General features: G+C 40.8%; 1 protein-coding gene across 1 annotated transcript in view; it reads left to right on the top strand.

Annotated features, from left to right (window-relative positions):
• Positions 1-22896, top strand: part of LOC140232650 (papilin-like) — a 170188-nt gene that overhangs the window by 21600 nt on the left and 125692 nt on the right. Inside the window, exon 3 of the mRNA XM_072312755.1 lies at positions 533-648. Coding sequence (XP_072168856.1) covers positions 533-648 — 116 coding nt within the window. The remainder of the gene's footprint in view (positions 1-532; positions 649-22896) is intronic.

Raw genomic sequence — 22896 nt, 5'->3', positions numbered from 1 at the left:
ATTTATGAAAAAAGAAGAAGAAACATTTGTGTCCAACAGTCTTCTATGCATTCTTGTCAGCAATTGTATGCTTTCCTAAATCATGTCTTTTGAAAATGATACAAAGTCATATTCAGAACTGGCAAGAAATATGAAAAAGAATTGCCACTTTGCGCCTATATATCTGCTTATGTGTTCCATGGATGATTATAACTCACGATCTTTGCCATAAAATGAGACATACCAATTAACATGGAAATGAAGCCATTTTTACATTTGCAGTGAAGACTTTTCAACAATGTCTTTGATTAACTCAGGCTGTCTTTTACTTTGAATTCCACCTCATTATTCTGAGTGCAGTCCAACCTTGCTGCTGTTTTTTGCAAGTAAAATCAAAAGCAGATAATTATGTGGAACTAGATTGATTTGATAGATAACTTGGCCTCAACCTGAAGTAACTAATTCTCTTTGTCGGTAGTGATTGGTGTGTATAGCAGATTGTAGTCTGAATGTAGTATAGAAATACTTCACTAATTTCTTCTTTTCTCCTTAGCATGAGCGTTATGCCAGGCAAGCTGAGTCTGAGTGGGGAGAATGGAGTGTATGGAGTGTCTGCTCAAGGTCCTGTGGAGGAGGTGTGTCCTACCAAGAGAGGCGCTGTCTAACGAGGTATGTTGTCTTTTCACCTTTACCACAGTCATCTTTTCTTCTTTGACAGACTCTCACACTTCCATCTCATTTTTTGGAAAGATACTGATTTTATTTGTGGTAAAAGTGGTGATAAATGATGCCATGTTTGTTCTTGCGACAGGTGATCATTCTGCTTTCTCTGGTATGTGGGTACTGGGTATCAATTTTTGTCCTGAAAATAAAGATCAATCTTCAAATTTGATGCAGCTGTGGTCCCTTGTATGCAGCAGCCCTTCATAGGTTTCTTTTCAATCTTAGCTAAGATGATGTACTGATAAATCAAACAGGGCCGACATTAAAGAAAAGTTGATTTTTGCCGTTTGTTGAAGTAACCCTGAACCACAGATATCAATTGCAAGTCTTTTAGGTGTAACAATGGCAACAATCTCAAACAGAAGTGGGTAATACATCATTTTCCCCTTTTGTGGTGCTGGTTTTCTTTCCAGCCTATTCAGGGTCTCACAAAGCAATAATACCAAATCCTTGTCAGCGTGCCTTGGTGTAATATCCAAGCCCACAATATAGTGGCTTGAGAAGAGAGCTGTCACTGGAAAGCAAGTAGTGAAGTAAAAAGTTCTTTTCAACTTACAGTGAACCCTGCTCTTATCAGACACACTTCCAGGGTTACTTCTCCATGGTCTATATAGGCTGGGTCATGTGAAAGGACATCTGATGTTTTGAAATAAAAAAAAGAGAAATAGGGCACTTTTTGTGTCTTTTTAAAAAAATTTCTGCTCACCACAAGCCAGCTTCAAATAGATTTAGAGTACATATTGTATGATTGAGGAAAAAATGTTGAAGTATACTGTCACATTAGAGAAAGGCAAAAATACAGCATATCAGAAGTAATATCTACCTAGGCATATGTAGTTATGATATCTCTGTTTGTGATACTTAGTGGAGTATTTGATGGTTTATCAAATACCTGCTTTTAAAATACACTTTGACACTTATCAGGATGTAGATTCACATTGTTATACATTTTCAGGCAGCTGGATTTCATGTTTCAATTGACAAACATAAACTTTAGCTGATTGAGTGGTTTTTGCCCCAACGCTTTCAACCTAATAATAGTGTGATATTGAAATGTATGAACTTGTATGATATGATTCAAATCCATCTCAGCATGCACAGATGGAGTGAGTTCGGGTATTTCTGTTCATAACTAAGCAAAATGTTTTGAGTGACCTGATAAACATGTTTGTGGCATGAAAAACATTCACAGCTAAACTCAGCCACAATTTAAAATTCAAGAGGATGAATTGTCTTTGTGTTATATGGCAGGATGGTTGTGCCAGAGTGAAAGATCAAGTGCTTATGCATAGTATCTATACTATTTGGTCTGAGTGAATTTGGAAGACCAGAAATGGTACAATATGCTATGTTTTTGGGGCTCTACATCAGCATGAAGTCAAAAAGGAAAAGTAATGAACCAAGGACCAAAAATAACTAAAACTGCACACAGACACAAAGATGATAGTGAAAATTGCTTTGAGAGGTTCAGCTTGCAAAAAGCATACTAGTAGCAGGGAAAGAAAATTGATTTAAAGGTTTTTATGGAGTATGAGGTAGGGTCACGCTTCCAGATTGGGTGCAATTGGAAACAGTTTACAATATGTGTGGGAGTGAGAGGGAGGGGTTATGGTTCCATATTGGGATACAAGTGATGAATTATATAGTTAAGTTAGCTATATGTGGGAGTCTGCAGTTGTCAGAGGATACTATCAGTAGATACTTTTTTTTTCTTGTCAAGTATGTGTGAGAGTTAAAAGAAAAAAGGTCAGTGAGAGAGGGCATGATTTGTGGGGGTGTAATTTTTGACACTGTCATCCACATGTGCATATTGGAATGCAACCTCCCACGCTAGTATTATTAAGAAGAGACTTAATGAAGATTCTACAGACTTGGCTTCATTGACATAGACTGATTCCAAACAAATCACGGGGACAATGTGTAAATATACCTCAAGGATGGACTGATTACAACCAAGATGGTGGCAGCTCAAGGAAAATATTTACACGTAATAGATAGCTGGTGAAGTGCTGTGTGAACTGACATAAAATACTTAAAGATGAGAAAGTAAGTCCAAATTTCTAGAAAAATTATGCTGTTGAAGAAGCAGTAACCATTTGGAAGTTTTTTATTTCAGTAATTTTGAGAGTGATTTGATAATTTTGAATAATCTTAAAGTCTCTGTAGAGCATGAAGTATTTTGGGAAGAAAAGACACACTAGTTAAAGACTTGAGCAAATATTTAATCTGAAACTCAATGTAGCAGACTGATTAGAAGTAGGTAAACTATCTTTGATTTTTTGGTGTTGAGTTATGTGATGTTAGCTTCTCTTGCAAGAAAAATATCAATTAATGGATCCATTCACACTTACCTTGAAATACCATAGTATTTGAATACTGCATTATTTTATGTGAATATAATGTGAATGCAAATACCCCACAAGTAACCACCCGAATACTGTGAAATATATTTAGGATGGTAATTAAATCTTTATGCAAAAAAAAAAAATGCATGTGAGTTTTGATTTGTAAATCATACCACCCATGTATTTTCACATGACCTGAGGCATTTACCCGTCTTCTCCCAATAGGAGACATGATACGCAGTGTACTTTTGGGCCAGAAATGCTATGTTATTTCCTGAATGAGAATGTTACCAACTAAAATACCACAGTATCTATATTACCATGGTATTTTGCCAATGAAAATGGTGACAATGAGTTAACGTGGTATTTGATATCACTTTTATTCTAATGTGAATCCTGGGAAATCTGTACTCACTGTTGAATGAGCTTCATCATGGTGAATAGCAGTCAGATTGCATTTTCCAACTATCTTATCAATGCGAGAAGGGTGCTTTTCCACTTTTTTGAACTATGAAAAGCGGTGAGTTGGCTCAGTCGGTAGCGCGTCTGCCTCACGATCACGCGGCCCGGGTTCGAACCCGAGTCTGGACTGAGCAATGTTGTGTGTAAACATACCGTCCCCTCTAGCAAGAGGCAAAACACTCTGTCCCTCGGATAGGACATAAAATGGAGGTCCCGTGTATGAGAGAGCAACAACTCATGCACGTAAAAGATCCCGCTTCATTCATTCATCGCAAAGTGCAGGGTGTTTAACCCGGTGAAGTGGTCCCACCTCACATCCAACTGGACCCCATGGAAGACCAGCTTAACGTAGCTGTATATGGGCTATCCAGCCATCTTGTCAGATGGAAAATGAACAAACAAACAAACAGATGGAAAAGCATGTTCAAACTTCCACCCCCAATGACAGCCAGATATATTCTGTATTTGTGTAGATGCTCTATGGAATACTTTGAAATGCCTTATATCCAAAATGATTAATTTGCAAGATGTAATATATGCAAAGCTGCTCAAATATCATTAGCGGCCATTTGATATGATGTTTTTATCAAGTTGTATACATTAGGACATTTGCAAGAGAGCTACATGTATGTTCCTTCGGTCTGCAAAGACCGTTGTCATAATGTGTGTCTCCCTGATATACGACGGTTCGGTTGACCGCGTGCACAGTACTTGCAGTTGTCGAACCGTCGTATATCACTAATATTACATGTAAAGTCAGTGTACTGTGTTTGTGGTCATCCAAACCGTCATATATGGGAGAGACCGGCATATCACTGTTTTGAAAACATGCGTCTATGGGGAAAAGTATTTATTAGAACAACGTGAACGACAAGATCCTATAAAAATGGTAACTACTCAAGAATTACACCAAATTAGACACTGAGAATTTCACAAAATGTATAATGGAATGTCCACTATCAAAATGCCTGAAGAATCTCAAAATCGAAAATATGACCTAATATCGGGATATATGACGGCTCAGATGACCGCTGACAATACTAAGTATGATCGAGGCTTTGAAATGCAAAGGTTAGCAGCTTGTATCTCAGAACACTTATCCCGTCAACATGAATGAATGAATGAATGAATGAATGAATGAAAGAATGTCTTACAATCAAGTTTCATAGGAGACTTTTTAATCCTACTGCTTATATACCAAGCTCTTTTGTGGAGTTTGAAAAATTAATGGGCTCATAAAGTAGCTTGCAACAAGCCTTATGCATTGAATCTATGACAGATTTGATGAGTGGTTGTTTAATAAAAGTTATATCATAAATCAGATTCTTCTGTGTGGGGGAATTTAAAAAAAAGCTAGAAGTCTTCATAGAAAAGATATTTTATGGACTAAGTACTTGAAGTCAGTTTGACAAGAAAGGTTGGTGACATTTTCGATACCCATCGTTTCAGATGAAATGCTACATATTTTTAGATGCTTCACATAGTGTTTAGCCAAACATGAAATACTATTCACTGGATGCAGCTGAATTCAGCTGGATGAACAGATGATTTTAAATCTTTCCTTAGCTCCATCAGTTTTTCTGCTCATAGACTCCCTGGAATTCTTTTGGTTTTGATTGCATTTCCATGGATGAAAGGTTTCAAAGACATCTTAGGTAGATGTTGTATTCCTGTGTAAATCATCAGATTTCTAGCTCTCATTTTTTTTTTTTCTGTCGGCCATGACAACTCAAACTTCAGTAAGCTTCATGAAACTCAACACAGAGGACCTGAAAGATGGACTGCATGTCTTTTTACCAAATAGTTTTAAGTGTTTAGTATTTCTACTTCTTTCCTCCATTCCCAGGGAAGAGAATATTCTAGGTTTGAGGAGAAGGGCATTGTAAAATGAAATATACTATGTGTAAGCAGTTGCTTTAGATCTAAACTTTCCATTTTCATTCATCATCTCTGAGAATATGTTTCAAAATGTTTTGTGACAAGGATTAAAAGTGTCCATGTATCAAAAGTGTGATCCATTGTACCTCACCTGGGTCTTTTCATCAGTCTCCTTATTTCTCCATTGTCCAGTATGATATCTGTATGAACAAGAAAAATGAACTAGGTTATTAAGTATTACCAGCTAGTTCTAGCACTACCAAGACTGTAGATCTCTGAATAAGAGCATTCAGTTGCTGAACATGCGGTAACAGTTTGTTATTCCGAAGGTTTGTTATTCCAAAAGTTCATTATTCAATAGGTGTTTAAATCAGAAATAAATAATAGTAATAATAATAATACAGGGTACTTACAAAGAAAATGAAATAAAAATTTCATAATTCTATAGATTTGTTAGTTTATGCTTTTTCTTTACATTTTTGGATTAATGAACCTTATTTCATTTTTGGATCAACAAATGTTCAGAATAACAAACCTTAGGAATAATGAAAATGATTTCTAAAAATATGGTGATGCTCTTTTTTTTCATGCCAGGATGACTGACAAATTGTTAAAAACTGTCAATATCTTCACAAATGACAACCCAAATAGATCTCTCATTATCAACAGAGGATATTCACACTGTCAGAAATTGCTGTGCAAATATTTAATCTTCTTCAGTTACATGAAAAGGAGTGACTCTGATGAAGTGTGACATTAACATATTTGAATTCCTGTCCAAATTGTGTGTGAAAAGTAAATTGTGACAATCGATGCATGATAGTATTGCAGCCAAGTCAGTTCCAGGACACTTGCTTACAAGCATGGGGTAGTATGAGTGAATAGTGTTGTCTTGTACTTTAGGGATGTAACGTTATCATTCCTGCATGATTACTTTAATTGCAGCATTCAAGGCAAGATGAATTTTAAGCTTGACTGAAGTTTTCTATCCTTTCCCACCAGTACCTGGTAATGCTTGTCATATGTCACTCACAAAACCTATTTATACTTGACATTCCTCAACAAAAGTGGTGAAGCTACAGATCTGCATAGCTTTTGCAGGCATACGCAAAGAACTGAATTATATAACATCATGAACTAGAGGGGCCATGCCAAAGATCCCATTCTTGAAGCTATCATTGTAACTTAAAGAACATTTTATCACTGCCAAATAGCATAGACAATGGGATAGAATGACTGCAAGACCAAAAGGACTTCTGATTAGATTTTGAAGTATTTACCATAGTATTTGTTTAGGAACTCATTGTGAAAAAAGGTGAGAACTTTTAATGGGTACAGTCATTGATTACAAAGTTTGTTTAAGGTGTGAACAGGACTTTAGATGCTATTCTAAATTATGTAGTAAGTGCTCATTAAGGAAATGGTGAATGCTGATTTGCATCATGGTCTCTTGGTGTCCTGCAGGCAATAAGCCTGTGTCTGTGCACTTACCTTAAAGTCTGTCACAACATTTTTAGAGTGTATTTAGTTCAGCTGATGTTGGGTTACTCTGAAAGTGCCTGGCACCATCCAGATTAAGATCGCTTAGGGATTTTAGGAGTAAGGTTGATAATTCAAGAAACTGGGCAAAGAATGCTGCCTATTACGTCTGTGGATGTGACCACTTACACCAGAAATAATGTATTGTCTCAATGACCAAAGAGTTCATATCCTTACAATTGAGTTCTTAAAGATCTACCCAAATTGAAATTAAGCTTATCTTCAGAGTCTGTGGTGAATCCTAATCTTCTTAACAGAGATTTAAAGAATAAGAGAGTTGTGGCTCTGTGTAATAAATGGGTACTGATCTGTTTTAGAGATTAATTGGATTTTAAAGGGTCATTGGGTATTTGAAAAGCTTTGGAGAGCTCAAGGATGGGTTACAAGAGAGAGAGAGAGAGAGAGAGAGAGAGAGAGAGAGAGACTAGAAAGAGAGGGAGGGGGGGGGGGGGGAGGGGGAGGAGGAGGGGAGAAGGATGGCAAATATGCCATTCCTGAAATCATTTAAGATTTTAAGTCTACCTAGAAGACAATCATTTTTTATCATATGTCAAACAAGTAGATGAGAAAATAATGGAAAATGCTTGATGATATATAATGATAATAATATCAATAATAACCATGATTATGAGTCTTCTCAGTTAACTACTACTACTACTACTTCTACTATGTTCTACTTATGTACTAGTGGCATGGTACATTGTAGTCTCTGTCCTTTAAACTGTCCTTTCTTTATATCGATGTCGGTAACTGAAGGATGCGTTTGTGTTAAATTCTACCGTTCATGCTTATAATACGCGTAAAAGTAATCTCATTCATCAACCCTTTGCAAGAACTCAAACTGCCCAAAATTCATTTGTATATGTTTGTATTAGAGAATGGAATAATTTGCCATTGAGAATTAGGTCAGCCTCATCACTATCCAACTTTAAACGTACATGTCGCATCTATCTTGAGGGAAATTTGTAAAACAAGAATTGATCAGGGAAGCTGAATTTAAAAGTATAGTAAAATAGAAAGTATCTTTCTGCAATTTCATGTGAATTATATGTATGTGCATGAGCGTTTTTGTGACACGTGTTTGTGTGATTGAATGTGTGTGTGTGCGTGTGTGTGTGTGTGTGTGCTTGTGTTGCATCTGTCCTATGTAAATATCTTACTATTATACTTCTTGTTAATATGTTTAAAACTTTAGTATGTTTTGCTTTGTTTTATATGTTTATCCGGGACCCCTTTTTTACAAGCTCTGCTTCTTTTGGGGTCCCAAACCATTCATTATTCTTAATGCTGTATCCTTTTGTAAAATGTCAAATGTTTAATGAATTGGTTAAATAAACTTGAACTTGAACTTGAAACTGCACTCATGTTTGATGCTAATATTTGCTTTGCAAATGGTACACATTATGATAATGACAATGATGTGATATGTCAAAAATGATGATAATACAATTATTATAATCAAATGATAAAAAATCTTTGTAATCAGTGGTAACTCTTATTAATATATTCTGTTATGAAAATCAGAGTGCTAACAGTATTTCTGGGAATACCATGAAACTATTATAGTGATTGCAGTGACTGCTTAAAAAAAATGATTTCTTCATAAGCAAAGACATCAATAAAAAGTTAGATGAATAAATTTGGTAATATCTTGCTTTGCACACATGGCAATCCACATGACCTGATAGTGTGGGGTCACATGACGTCTTTGCTAAGTAAGTGTATGTTGCGTATCTAGGCATCAATCTATTTTGTACTCCACAGCTTTTGGCTTTGTCTATGAATGAATGGATGTTTAGTTCATGTAAAAGATAGGGGACTTTGTTTTCAGTGGTGGACAATTCTTTGATGTCATTGGTAGGGCTGTATTTCACACAAGTGATAAGTCTTCAAAATTATGCAAACAAATTTGTGGACCTTTCTGTTGAATCAGTTTTACCAAATTAATATAACAGTGGTAAATAACACCCACCTTGAGTGCACATCTATATATGTATGTATGTATGTATGTATGTGTGCTGGTGTGTGTGTGTGTGTGTGGGTGGGTGCACTCGCATGCTGTTGTAAGAGTAAGTAGAGTCGTATCTGATTGACAGATCTTCAGCTGACCATTGGAGCTGGCAAAAGTTTACCCCTGACCAGAGAGTCAGGTTTCCAAGAGTAACAAATAAATGAAGGTCTGCAGAATGAGACTAGGGAGTTCTACAAGACTTCTCATTCTCTGCAGATGAAAGTGGCTAGGGAATATCAATTGATGAGGTCATTAAAATATACCCCTGGGCTTGAAAGTAATACCGGGAAGTCTAAATTGACTTGACTGGAACTAGTGCTTGTCAAAAGGTAACCTCCAAGACCAAGGACTTGTCACAGTTCATACCAAGGTGAAAAGTTTAAAACCTTGGGAACTTACTGGATGAACAGGCCTATACACAATGATTCAGTGTGGACTTTAGGATGATGGAATTGACAGGTTTTCATGATCTCTGGAAAAGGATGAGAAAGTTATTAATGAGGAAAATGTTTATCCTTATCAGAACTCAAGCTCCACTGAACTTCATCGGTTAACTGTAAGTCCAATTTCATAGTTTTATTTAGTTTTTAAGTTCAAAAACTAAAAATTCAAACATACCTTGCTGGGATCTGTTAAATCTGAACTGTTTCATTTTTTATTTTTTTATTTTTTGTTTGTTTGTTTGTTTTTGCTTTGTCAGCAGAACCTGACTAGTGAAGTTGTAACAATATAAATTGACATTATGATTATCAAGAAACTACTTGATTCTGTTAAAAATGTGCTGTCCTGTGACAATACAAATCAGTGTCTCTCTGGCATATGTCCTTAGAAGATCTCTTAAAGTTTTGACCTGATGCCACATTTAACTCTTGATCAAAACTGATATGTCTTTGATCCTTTCATACATCTTACATGGATAGAACTATGGACAAAATTGCTATTTGGAAATTCACCCACCAAAACTTGGCTGTCAATCCAATTTTTGACATGTTGAACAGTCCCATAGGACCATCCTGTTTCAGTCAAAACATTTGATGGATTTAACATTCAAGGGTGTGACGGGGTCAGCTGTTGACGATCTTTGCCTTCCAGGGAAGCTAGAGTTTTCTTGAAAGACAGAAGCCTTCTACCACTGCTCTACTCACCATTAGGAGGCGGAAAGACATAAGCCTTCTACCACTGCTCTAAAGATAGAAGCCTTCTGCCACTGCTCTAAAGACAGAAGCCTTCTACCACTGCTCTACTCACCATTAGGAGGCGGAAAGACATAAGCCTTCTACCACTGCTCTAAAGATAGAAGCCTTCTGCCACGGCTCTAAAGACAGAAGCCTTCTACCACTGCTCTACTCACCAGCAGGAGGAGGAAAGACAGAAGACTTCTACCACTGCTCTACTCACCAGCAGGAGGAGGAAAGACAGAAGACTTCTACCACTGCTCTAAAGACAAGACTTCTACCACTGCTCTACTCACCAGCAGGAGGAGGAAAGACAGAAGCCTTCTACCACTGCTCTACTCACCAGCAGGAGGAGGAAAGACAGAAGACTTCTACCACTGCTCTACTCACCAGCAGGAGGAGGAAAGACAGAAGCCTTCTACCACTGCTCTACTCACCAGCAGGAGGAGGAAAGACAGAAGCCTTCTACCACTGCTCTACTCACCAGCAGAAGGAGGAAAGACAGAAGCCTTCTACCACTGCTCTACTCACCAGCAGGAGGAGGAAAGACAGAAGACTTCTACCACTGCTCTAAAGACAGAAGACTTCTACCACTGCTTTACTCACCAGCAGGAGGAGGAAAGACAGAAGCCTTCTACCACTGCTCTACTCACCAGCAGGAGGAGGAAAGACAGAAGAATTCTACCACTGCTCTACTCACCAGCAGAAGGAGGAAAGACAGAAGCCTTCTACCACTGCTCTACTCACCATCAGGAGGAGGAAAGACAAAAGACTTCTACCACTGCTCTAAAGACAGAAGACTTCTACCACTGCTCTACTCACCAGCAGGAGGAGGAAAGACAGAAGCCTTCTACCACTGCTCTACTCACCAGCAGGAGGAGGAAAGACAGAAGACTTCTACCACTGCTCTACTCACCAGCAGAAGGAGGAAAGACAGAAGCCTTCTACCACTGCTCTACTCACCATCAGGAGGAGGAAAGACAAAAGACTTCTACCACTGCTCTAAAGACAAGACTTCTACCACTGCTCTACTCACCAGCAGAAGGAGGAAAGACAGGAGACTTCTACCACTGCTCTAAAGAGAGAAGCCTTCTACCACTGCTCTACTCACCAGCAGGAGGAGGAAAGACAGAAGCCTTCTGCCACTGCTCTAAAGATAGAAGCCTTCTACCACTGCTCTAAAGACAGAAGCCTTCTTCCACTGCTCTAAAGAGAGAAGCCTTCTACCACTGCTCTACTCACCAGCAGAAGGAGGAAAGACAGAAGCCTTCTACCACTGCTCTAAAGACAGAAACCTTCTACCACTGCTCTACTCACCAGCAGGAGGAGGAAATACAGAAGCCTTCTGCCACTGCTCTAAAGATAGAAGCCTTCTTCCACTGTTCTAAAGACAGAAGCCTTCTACCACTGCTCTACTCACCAGCAGAATGAGGAAAGACAGAAACCTTCTACCACTGCTCTACTCACCAGCAGGAGGAGGAAAGACAGAAGACTTCTACCACTGCTCTAAAGATAGAAGCCTTCTACCACTGCTCTACTCACCAGCAGGAGGAGGAAAGACAGAAGACTTCTACCACTGCTCTAAAGACAGAAGCCTTCTACCACTGCTCTACTCACCAGCAGGAGGAGGAAAGACAGAAGACTTCTACCACTGCTCTACTAACCAGCAGGAGGAGGAAAGACAGAAGACTTCTACCACTGCTGTACTCACCGGCAGGAGGAGGAAAGACAGAAGCCTTCTACCACTGCTCTACTCACCAGCAGGAGGAGGAAAGACAGGAAACTTCTACCACTGCTCTACTCACCAGCAGGAGGAGGAAAGACAGAAGCCTTCTACCAATGCTCTACTCACCAGCAGGAGGAGGAAAGACAGAAGCCTTCTGCCACTGCTCTAAAGACAGAAGCCTTCTACCACTGCTCTACTCACCAGCAGGAGGAGGAAAGACAGAAGACTTCTGCCACTGCTCTAAAGACAGAAGCCTTCTACCACTGCTCTACTCACCAGCAGATGGGAGGAAAGACAGAAGACTTGTACCTCTGCTCTAAAGACAGAAGCCTTCTACCACTGCTCTGAAGACAGAAGCCTTCTACCACTGCTCTACTCACCAGCAGAATGAGGAAAGACAGAAGCCTTCTACCACTGCTCTACTCACCAGCAGAAGGAGGAAAGACAGAAGCCTTCTACCACTGCTCTAAAGACAGAAGCCTTCTGCCACTGCTCTACTCACCAGCAGGAGGAGGAAAGACAGAAGACTTCTACCACTGCTCTAAAGATAGAAGCCTTCTACCACTGCTCTACTCACCAGCAGGAGGAGGAAAGACAGAAGACTTCTACCACTGCTTTACTCACCAGCAGGAGGAGGAAAGACAGAAGCCTTCTACCACTGCTCTACTCACCAGCAGGAGGAGGAAAGACAGAAGACTTCTACCACTGCTCTACTCACCAGCAGAAGGAGGAAAGACAGAAGCCTTCTACCACTGCTCTACTCACCATCAGGAGGAGGAAAGACAAAAGACTTCTACCACTGCTCTAAAGACAAGACTTCTACCACTGCTCTACTCACCAGCAGAAGGAGGAAAGACAGGAGACTTCTACCACTGCTCTAAAGAGAGAAGCCTTCTACCACTGCTCTACTCACCAGCAGGAGGAGGAAAGACAGAAGCCTTCTGCCACTGCTCTAAAGATAGAAGCCTTCTACCACTGCTCTAAAGACAGAAGCCTTCTTCCACTGCTCTAAAGAGAGAAGCCTTCTACCACTGCTCTACTCACCAGCAGAAGGAGGAAAGACAGAAGCCTTCTACCACTGCTCTAAAGACAGAAACCTTCTACCACTGCTCTACTCACCAGCAGGAGGAGGAAATACAGAAGCCTTCTGCCACTGCTCTAAAGATAGAAGCCTTCTTCCACTGTTCTAAAGACAGAAGCCTTCTACCACTGCTCTACTCACCAGCAGAATGAGGAAAGACAGAAATCTTCTACCACTGCTCTACTCACCAGCAGGAGGAGGAAAGACAGAAGACTTCTACCACTGCTCTAAAGATAGAAGCCTTCTACCACTGCTCTACTCACCAGCAGGAGGAGGAAAGACAGAAGACTTCTACCACTGCTCTAAAGACAGAAGCCTTCTACCACTGCTCTACTCACCAGCAGGAGGAGGAAAGACAGAAGACTTCTACCACTGCTCTACTAACCAGCAGGAGGAGGAAAGACAGAAGACTTCTACCACTGCTGTACTCACCGGCAGGAGGAGGAAAGACAGAAGCCTTCTACCACTGCTCTACTCACCAGCAGGAGGAGGAAAGACAGGAAACTTCTACCACTGCTCTACTCACCAGCAGGAGGAGGAAAGACAGAAGCCTTCTACCAATGCTCTACTCACCAGCAGGAGGAGGAAAGACAGAAGCCTTCTGCCACTGCTCTAAAGACAGAAGCCTTCTACCACTGCTCTACTCACCAGCAGGAGGAGGAAAGACAGAAGACTTCTGCCACTGCTCTAAAGACAGAAGCCTTCTACCACTGCTCTACTCACCAGCAGATGGGAGGAAAGACAGAAGACTTCTACCTCTGCTCTAAAGACAGAAGCCTTCTACCACTGCTCTGAAGACAGAAGCCTTCTACCACTGCTCTACTCACCAGCAGAATGAGGAAAGACAGAAGCCTTCTACCACTGCTCTACTCACCAGCAGAAGGAGGAAAGACAGAAGCCTTCTACCACTGCTCTAAAGACAGAAGCCTTCTGCCACTGCTCTACTCACCAGCAGGAGGAGGAAAGACAGAAGACTTCTACCACTGCTCTAAAGATAGAAGCCTTCTACCACTGCTCTACTCACCAGCAGGAGGAGGAAAGACAGAAGACTTCTACCACTGCTCTACTCACCAGCAGGAGGAGGAAAGACAGAAGACTTCTACCACTGCTCTAAAGACAGAAGCCTTCTACCACTGCTCTACTCACCAGCAGGAGGAGGAAAGACAGGAGCCTTCTACCACTGCTCTAAAGATAGAAGCCTTCTGCCATTGCTCTACTCACCAGCAGGAGGAGGAAAGACAGAAGATTTCTTCCACTGCTCTAAAGACAGAAGCCTTCTACCAATGCTCTACTCACCAGCAGGAGGAGGAAAGACAGAAGCCTTCTGCCACTGCTCTAAAGAGAGAAGACTTCTACCACTGCTCTACTCACCAGCAGGAGGAGGAAAGACAGGAGCCTTCTACCACTGCTCTAAAGATAGAAGCCTTCTACCACTGCTCTACTCACCAGGAGGAGGAGGAAAGACAGAAAACTTCTACTGCTGTTCTAAAGACAGAAGCCTTCTACCATTGCTCTACTCACCAGGAGGAGGAGGAAAGACAGAAGACTTCTACCACTGCTCTAAAGACAGAAGCCTTCTACCACTGCTCTACTCACCAGCAGGAGGAGGAAAGACAGAAGACTTCTACCACTGCTCTACTCACCAGCAGGAGGAGGAAAGACAGAAGACTTCTACCACTGCTCTACTCACCAGCAGGAGGAGGAAAGACAGAAGACTTCTACCACTGCTCTAAAGATAGAAGCCTTCTGCCACTGCTGTAAAAACAGAAGACTTCTACCACTGCTCTACTCACAAGCAGAAGGAGGAAAGACAGAAGCCTTCTACCACTGCTCTAAAGATAGAAGCCTTCTGCCACTGCTCTACTCACCAGCAGGAGGAGGAAAGACAGAAGACTTCTACTGCTGCTCTAAAGACAGAAGCCTTCTGCCACTGCTCTACTCACCAGGAGGAGGAAAGAGAAGCCTTCTGTCACTGCTCTAAAGACAGAAGCCTTCTACCACTGCTCTACTCACCAGGAGGAGGAAAGAGAAGCCTTCTGCCACTGCTCTAAAGACAGAAGATTTCTACCACTGCTCTACTCACCAGCAGGAGGAGGAAAGACAGAAGACTTCTACCACTGCTCTAAAGACAGAAGCCTTCTACCACTGCTCTACTCACCAGCAGGAGGAGGAAAGACAGAAGACTTCTACCACTGCTCTACTCACCAGCAGGAGGAGGAAAGACAGAAGACTTCTGCCACTGATCTACTCACCAGCAGGAGGAGGAAAGACAGAAGACTTCTACCACTGCTCTAAAGATAGAAGCCTTCTGCCACTGCTCTAAAGACAGAAGACTTCTACCACTGCTTTACTCACCAGCAGAAGGAGGAAAGACAGAAGACTTCTACCACTGCTCTACTCACCAGCAGGAGGAGGAAAGACAGAAGACTTCTGCCACTGATCTACTCACCAGCAGGAGGAGGAAAGACAGAAGACTTCTACCACTGCTCTAAAGATAGAAGCCTTCTGCCACTGCTCTAAAGACAGAAGACTTCTACCACTGCTTTACTCACCAGCAGAAGGAGGAAAGACAGAAGACTTCTACCACTGCTCTACTCACCAGCAGGAGGAGGAAAGACAGAAGACTTCTACCACTGCTCTAAAGACAGAAGCCTTCTACCACTGCTCTACTCACCAGCAGAAGGAGGAAAGACAGAAGCCTTCTACCACTGCTCTACTCACCAGCAGGAGGAGGAAAGACAGAAGACTTCTGCCACTGCTCTAAAGACAGAAGACTTCTACCACTGCTCTACTCACCAGCAGGAGGAGGAAAGACAGAAGCCTTCTACCACTGCTCTACTCACCAGCAGGAGGAGGAAAGACAGAAGACTTCTGCCACTGCTCTACTCACCAGCAGAAGGAGGAAAGACAGAAGACTTCTACCACTGCTCTACTAACCAGCAGAAGGAGGAAGATCTCAAGCAGAGATGCTTTCACTGTAGTGTGCAAGAATACCTCAATTGTTGAATATCAAATAGTCAATTCAACAATGACAATGTGACACAATTAGACAGCAACATAGGGGACTGGGGACTGCTTCGGGACTGCAGTCAGGGCAAGACAAAGCTGTTAGCTGTCTCCCATCCTCTTCTGCATCTTCTTGAAACAACAACAACATCAAAAATAGCTGATGCTCTGGAACATCATGGAGAAACAGTCAGTATTGGTGGAAGGATATTTAGAATTGTGTGTCTTCACTTGCTGATGATATAAACAGTCTTGCAAGCGAGGAAGATGAGCTGGAAGATCTGGTAGAAACAGCACTTTGACAAGAACTGTACTGCCTATGACATGTAGATCAGTGCATGATGACCATGCAGTAACCTCAAGGACATTGGCAAAAACATCATGGTCAAAGGCAAGAAGCTCATAACTGTTTGCAGGTTTAAATGATTGGGAGCTAACTGATGAGGGATCCTAGCCCAAGATGCTCAAAAGCCTCCTCAGACCATCACATTAATCACAAACTCCAAGATCATTTGAAATGACAAGAACATAACCCTAAGCTCAAGGTCACACTGATGCACTCTTATACCCCTTTCCCGCTGCCACTCTCGGTGAACCGCGATTGGATTACCCGGTGAATTCACCAGGGAACTTCCTGTGAAATTTTCAGTGCCGTCTTTTCACACCTAAACAATGCTCTCGGTGAATTTTGTTTGCAACTTTCCCCTAGACGTGTTTTCTGCTCGCACCGCGATCCCAGCGGAAGTGTGTAATATGGCGTGACATTTTGTGCGCTAATTTGAACGTGGTACTGTACTAGTGGTTCGTACTCGTAATTCTCTACCTCTCACAGAACTTAACTCCCAAATAGTTAATTCAACTGCAATATTCAACAGGACAAACGACACGGCAACTCAAGTACTAATCTCAGTTTTGTGCAGCACTTAATACGGCATGCATACAATACAACACGATCCAATACAATGCCAGTGTATGTAACACGAATGACATACTAGTCGTGTGTATGTTTACATACCGGTACACGCATTACGTGTGGATTAATTTGCTAGCTAGTGAAAAACGTGAGCATGACCGGAAACAAAACATGACCTTTGACATAATCTGCATATTTCGTCCGGTGTTTCACCGCGACGACCTTTCACGCTGGGCATCCCTCGGTGAACCATCGATGGTTTCCCATTGAACTATCGGTGTTTACCCAGGACGCTTCTAGGGTAAAAATTGCCCAAAATCTAATCGGTGTTTCACGTAGACTTCCCCTAGGTTTCAACCGAGTTTCGTTTCATACTGCGGTGTTACCAGGGTGCACCCGGGTAAGATTTCCTTCAGCAAGAAAGGGGTAATTGTTATGCCCATATTTTACATGTAAGTGAAACATAGAAAATAACAGTGTATGCAGATGAAAGGATACAGGTGATGAAGCTAAGTTCTCAGAAAGCTCCTACTACAGAGATAATATTACTACCAGGGAAGAGGATACTACTACCTTTCTGAGCAGCAGTGAACCATTTGATTAGCCTAATTTTGAACTCTCCTGTGCAGGGACACCTGAATCAGCTATTGTTTACTTTTGCACAATATGTAATATAAAAAAGGTGTGGAGCTGAATTTCGCAGACCATTAGGCACTTGAAGATCTTCTAACAATGATAAAGTGGCACAAACTAGAGTGGCTTCTCCATGTCAAAAGATCTTCAAAGCTTACTAAGATGGTCCAGCAAGGTGCAGTACAATTAGGCATGTTAGGAGGGAGGAGAAGAGGTAAGACAGTCAGACAGTGAAAGAAAATGGAGGAAATGTATGGGATGGAGCGATGCTATGTGGGGTGTCAAGGACCCCCTTGTCAGCATTGGAAGTCCTGGCTTTTAAAGGAGAAGTCTGGACGATTTTGAATAAATTTCACCAAAATGTACATAAATCAAGGACCATAATGACTAAGTTTCATAGAAAAATACCCTCCCAACTCGTCACAATCGATTTTTTAGCATCACTAATTTTAAATCGTAACTGTTCGATTTCTGTACGCCGGCGAGAAAGATCACGTGACGGCGTGACGTTTTAGCCCACATTGCTTTTTGTTTGGAGCGTCAGCTGGCTCGGGGAGCCCTATGCTTGAGCAACGGCGATACGGGCTGAGCAAGCGGTAGCGTACCAGTACCGTGTGGTTCCGGCCACGCAGCGGATGCACGCGGCATGATCTATTGCTTCACTTAAAAAATGCCGATGTGTCAAGTGTTTGGGTGTTCTAATAAACCGGGCGATGGCCAGAAGAATTTTTTTTATTTTTACCATTCCGAACTCAGAAAATGAGCGGGAAGGTGCGCAAGATGGCTCTCCAATACAAGTTTGTCGTCAAAACTTACAAATACTACTCGATGCGGCCTCGTCATACTCCCAATCGGCGGCGTAACTGCGACCAGCAGCCCCATATGCATACTGTAGCGTAATGGGGCTGCGCACTGTAGCATTCAGAATCATGACAAGGTAGTATCGCAGATAAATATCAACTTAAAATTCGAAAAATTTCTTCAATTTGAAGACTCACAAGTAAAGTTGAAGTATTGACAACAGGCTTCGGGCAATGCTTGGTTCTGCCAATAGTCCCTTTCTGTTCAAATTAATGACTTAATTTGACTCGGTCGAGAGGAACCTGGGAGAGCTACACTGAATTGATGGTCAGCGCATCTTATCCGGTCGTCAATTTGTGCACGTGTGATGTATGCGCCTGTGCTGGCCGTCAATAATTCAGTGTATCTCTCAAAGGTTCCTCTCGACCGAGTCACATTTAAGTCATCAATTTGAACAGAAAGCGACTATTGGCAGAACCAAACGTTGTCTGAAGCCTGTTTTCAATACTTTAACTTTAGTAGTAAGTCTTCAAATTGAAGAAATATTTCAAATTTAAGTTGATATTTATCCGCGATACTACCTTATTATGATCCTGAATGCTACAGTACGCAGTCCCATTACGCTGTGTGTATTGGGCTGCTGGTTGCAGTTACTGGCGGCGGTACTACATAATGAAGCTGACGCTGGCGTTTCTTCTGCGGTTCAAGTTACATGTATACTGTCGTAATTTACCACCGTCAGACATACTCAACAGTCTCGGACAACAAGAGAGGCAATAATTCTGAAATTGACAGACTGATTTCAGATTGTTCACACTCAGAAGTAAAAAAAAAAACGATCGCGGATTGTGATAGCATTTGGCAGCAGCAGACGTAAATGTATGCCTGAGCAGCCTGATCACTCTGATGGCAACAATAGCCAATGAATTTTAAATGATGGGGTGGACACTAATAAGTACGGCAGTATTACAATACATAAATATTGCAATTAAATGAAAATGTTATAGCATTGCGATTATTTTACATTGACTTTTGACGGATATTATATAGATATATACCGAAGATAATCTGAATAAAGGAATACAGCATTTGGCAACAGCACTCCTAAATCGGTGTACGGTCTCCTGCGGTAGTGCCAACAAGGCACACCTAGGCAGGCATGCAGATACCGCGCCGCAGTCAGCAGTGCAATGGGAGATGGATGCGTAGCTGGGCTTCGCTCGCGGTGCTCTCAGCTGAGGGAACTGCGCCTGATACGTCACGCGCAATGCATCCTGGGACAGATAGTACGAAGGGCTGCTCGCGACGGATTCGAACATGAAGAATTACCTTATTTAAAAAAAAAAATCATAGTTAATGTATCTGATGGTCTTTTCTAGTCGGGAAAAGGGTACTAGGTTCATGAAATATTGTTCTTTACACAGGAAATGGCTGATAATCGTACGGACTTCCCCTTTAAACAAAATTCTACTCTATGTTCATGTGTGCATTAATAATATTGCTAAGTCAGATGAACAAAATGGGAGGTTTCATAACATGAGGCAGAAGCTAGGAAAATTATGGGAGTTTGAAGTTCCACACTTTATTTCAAAACAATGATTACCAGGAGCACTCATATATCAGTTGTTCTTTATCTCAGAAATTTATTCTCCATGGCTGTTCAAAATATAAATATTCAGGACCCAACATTTACATGAAGCAAGTAAGAATTACTTTGCAGAGATGACAATACATGGACAAGAGTAAAACTCTAATTGTGATAAAGGTGCCTACAAAATGATATATCAACATTCAAATAATCATAATTGTTATATACCTTTATATGCGATATTTGCTGATAAGATGCCACTGAGTTTATCTTCTCTTCTTGAAAGTTTACTTTAAATCACATTAAAGATTCTGTGACCAGCTTTTTATCACATTCTGTATTCAGCTGATGATAATCATGTAAGCATATGCTTACAGGATGGCCCAAATCTTAGCTAAGACTGATAAGTGTCTGGTTGGCCAGCTATTGCATGTTTGACCACTTTGTGCTAGCATGACCCCTGGATGTTATTGTTGGCATGGTTGTGGATTAGCAGACTTAGAGTGGAATCCATGACAAAGGATCTGTCTGATTCTCTCACAGCTGTCTCAAGCTTTGTTTATGTTCATCAAACCAATTCTAGCTGAAGCCAATAACCAGTACAGGATAAACCAGAGTATGTTGAAGATTAAGGTAAGGAATCTCTCACAGCTGTCTCAAGCTTTGTTTATGTTCATCAAACCAATTCTAGCTGAAGCCAATAACCAGTACAGGATAAACCAGAGTATGTTGAAGATTAAGGTAAGGAATCTCTCACAGCTGTCTCAAGCTTTGTTTATGTTCATCAAACCAATTCTAGCTGAAGCCAATAACCAGTACAGGATAAACCAGAGTATGTTGAAGATTAAGGTAAGGAATCAAATCAGTACTTTTCTCAGGACTCTTTTAGTTATTATGGCAGAGATGTACAACATAAGCGATTAGTAGATTCAATCTTATTTTGTCCTAATACAGGTTTGATTGGATTAAACTAAGTTTAAGAAAAGAAAAGAAAAATAGTCGGGCATTCTTCCCTGTCCGTAATTCATCAGAACTTTCTTTGCCATGATGGTTACTGAATGTTGTACCAATTGTGAGATGGAGCAAGCCATTATGACTGAATAGGTTAAAGCAGGTTACTCATATGACAAATAATCCAAATGTAAAAAAGGATCATGTCGCTGCTTTACTTGCCCACATGAAAACCTTGTGCAATTGATATGCAGACATCATTAGTAAAAAGCACCAGTGGTCTTAACCATGCATTTGTTACCTGGTGCTATATATATGTAGTTGTTTACATATTACCCTGCTTGGTTTTAGAGATTAAGCTGGTCTCTACGTAGGCAGTGGATTAGTGGATTAAGGGTTAGATGCAGTGATTAATAGGGAAGTGTTTTTGTGTCTAACCTCCCCAGTGGTTGAGAAATACCAATCTTGGCATTCCAGTAAGTAATTATTGGATTAAAATCCATCCAGGTCAGTAACAGAAGGATACTGGATGGTCAGCCTTAATGCATTCATGCGTATGATGGCAATTAAGTCAACGTAATCAGTTGTTATGCGCAGAAGGCAGCTCCCCCATGATATCTTCTGCATGGGAGAAGCAGTATGCAAACAATATTTGCATAGATGAGTTCTGCTGCTTGACATGTTGTATATTGAGGGAGAAAGGTTTGCGAACCTAGAATGCAAACCTTCAAAGAACACATCTTGCATATTTCATGACAGCTCTTTTCAATAGTAATTCAATTTTCATTCACACCAAAGTAACTCAAGCTTTTGTTCAGCATTTGATACTAGGCTTTGCAATTTTTATTTATTTATTTATTCATTCATTCATTTATTCATTCAAAACTGATTCAGTGAAGGTGTGACAATATATTACTAGGCATGTCTTCATCAGACCGAAGTTCAAACTAGTGGGATATTTTGCGGTCTGGGAAAATAGCCCAATATTGCGAATGTGTGTCTTCATCAGCTCAAAACAGCCCGCTTGGGAAAATTGGCCTGAAATTTGACAAATACGTACTCTGCATCACTCTTTAGTTCGAAAGTGGATTTCCTTGTGCAAATCTCCCATATCACTGTATGTACAATACACAAAAGACTGGTATGGACATGTGTTCATGTATACAGTAGGTATCAGAATAGTAACAAGCTCAATCAACTCACATTCGTCGCTTTGATCTCGATCGTGTACACAATACACATAAAGAACTTTCAAGTCTATTTTCTACCATTTTGTTGGCACATCCTAGTGTGCAAATTGTATCAACATTGACAGTTTATGGGACACCTTATCCGTGATAAGTACCGTAGATGGGCCTGCGCAGGGAAGCAAAATGAAGGGAACAGTTCGGAACATCTGTTGCTTACGTTCACAAGCCTGTGCTTATGTGTATGGCACATATGGTGGGATCAAAAAATTTTCGAGCTGGTGGAGACGCAAACAAATTAGTGTGCTAGATCATGAACTAACTCAATATTTTGGAGGAAGTTTTCCTGATCAAATAGCATGCTATTTGCATCTTCACTACACAAATAGTGCGCTATTTTGACATTGGGCTAGTTTCGTAACCGCAAAATAGCACGCTATTTTGAAACTTCGGGCTGATGAAGACATGCCTACTGAGTCATGTGAACTGGTTTCGTAATATTTGTATAGACAGTGGTTAGCTACACTGACAGAGTGATTGGAAAGACTGAACAGATGAGCTGTAGAGTTCAAATACTTAATCAAATATATGCATGTAGGAGTACCCACATAAACCACATGTAGAATTCTAGGTTATTTTGGAGGAAATTGTAATTGTGTTGTACGGTACATGACCTCTTTCCTGAAGTCATCTCTCCTTTCCTATGATGAAAGCAAATGACACGAACAGGTGTCTCACGCACCAAGGACAACCATGACCTGAATAATGACAGATTTGACTTCAAATGTCTGCCCCAAACAAAAATTAATCAATCTTTGTTGTAGTGAATTAGTTTGATGAGTGTTTTCGAAATTTCCATTGGAGAATAGGATGTATCGAAGAGAAACCTTAGTGTGAG

This window comes from Diadema setosum, chromosome 1 (assembly GCF_964275005.1).
Source record: "Diadema setosum chromosome 1, eeDiaSeto1, whole genome shotgun sequence".
NCBI classification, from domain to species: domain Eukaryota; kingdom Metazoa; phylum Echinodermata; class Echinoidea; order Diadematoida; family Diadematidae; genus Diadema; species Diadema setosum.
This window is presented reverse-complemented; position numbering and strand designations above follow the sequence as displayed.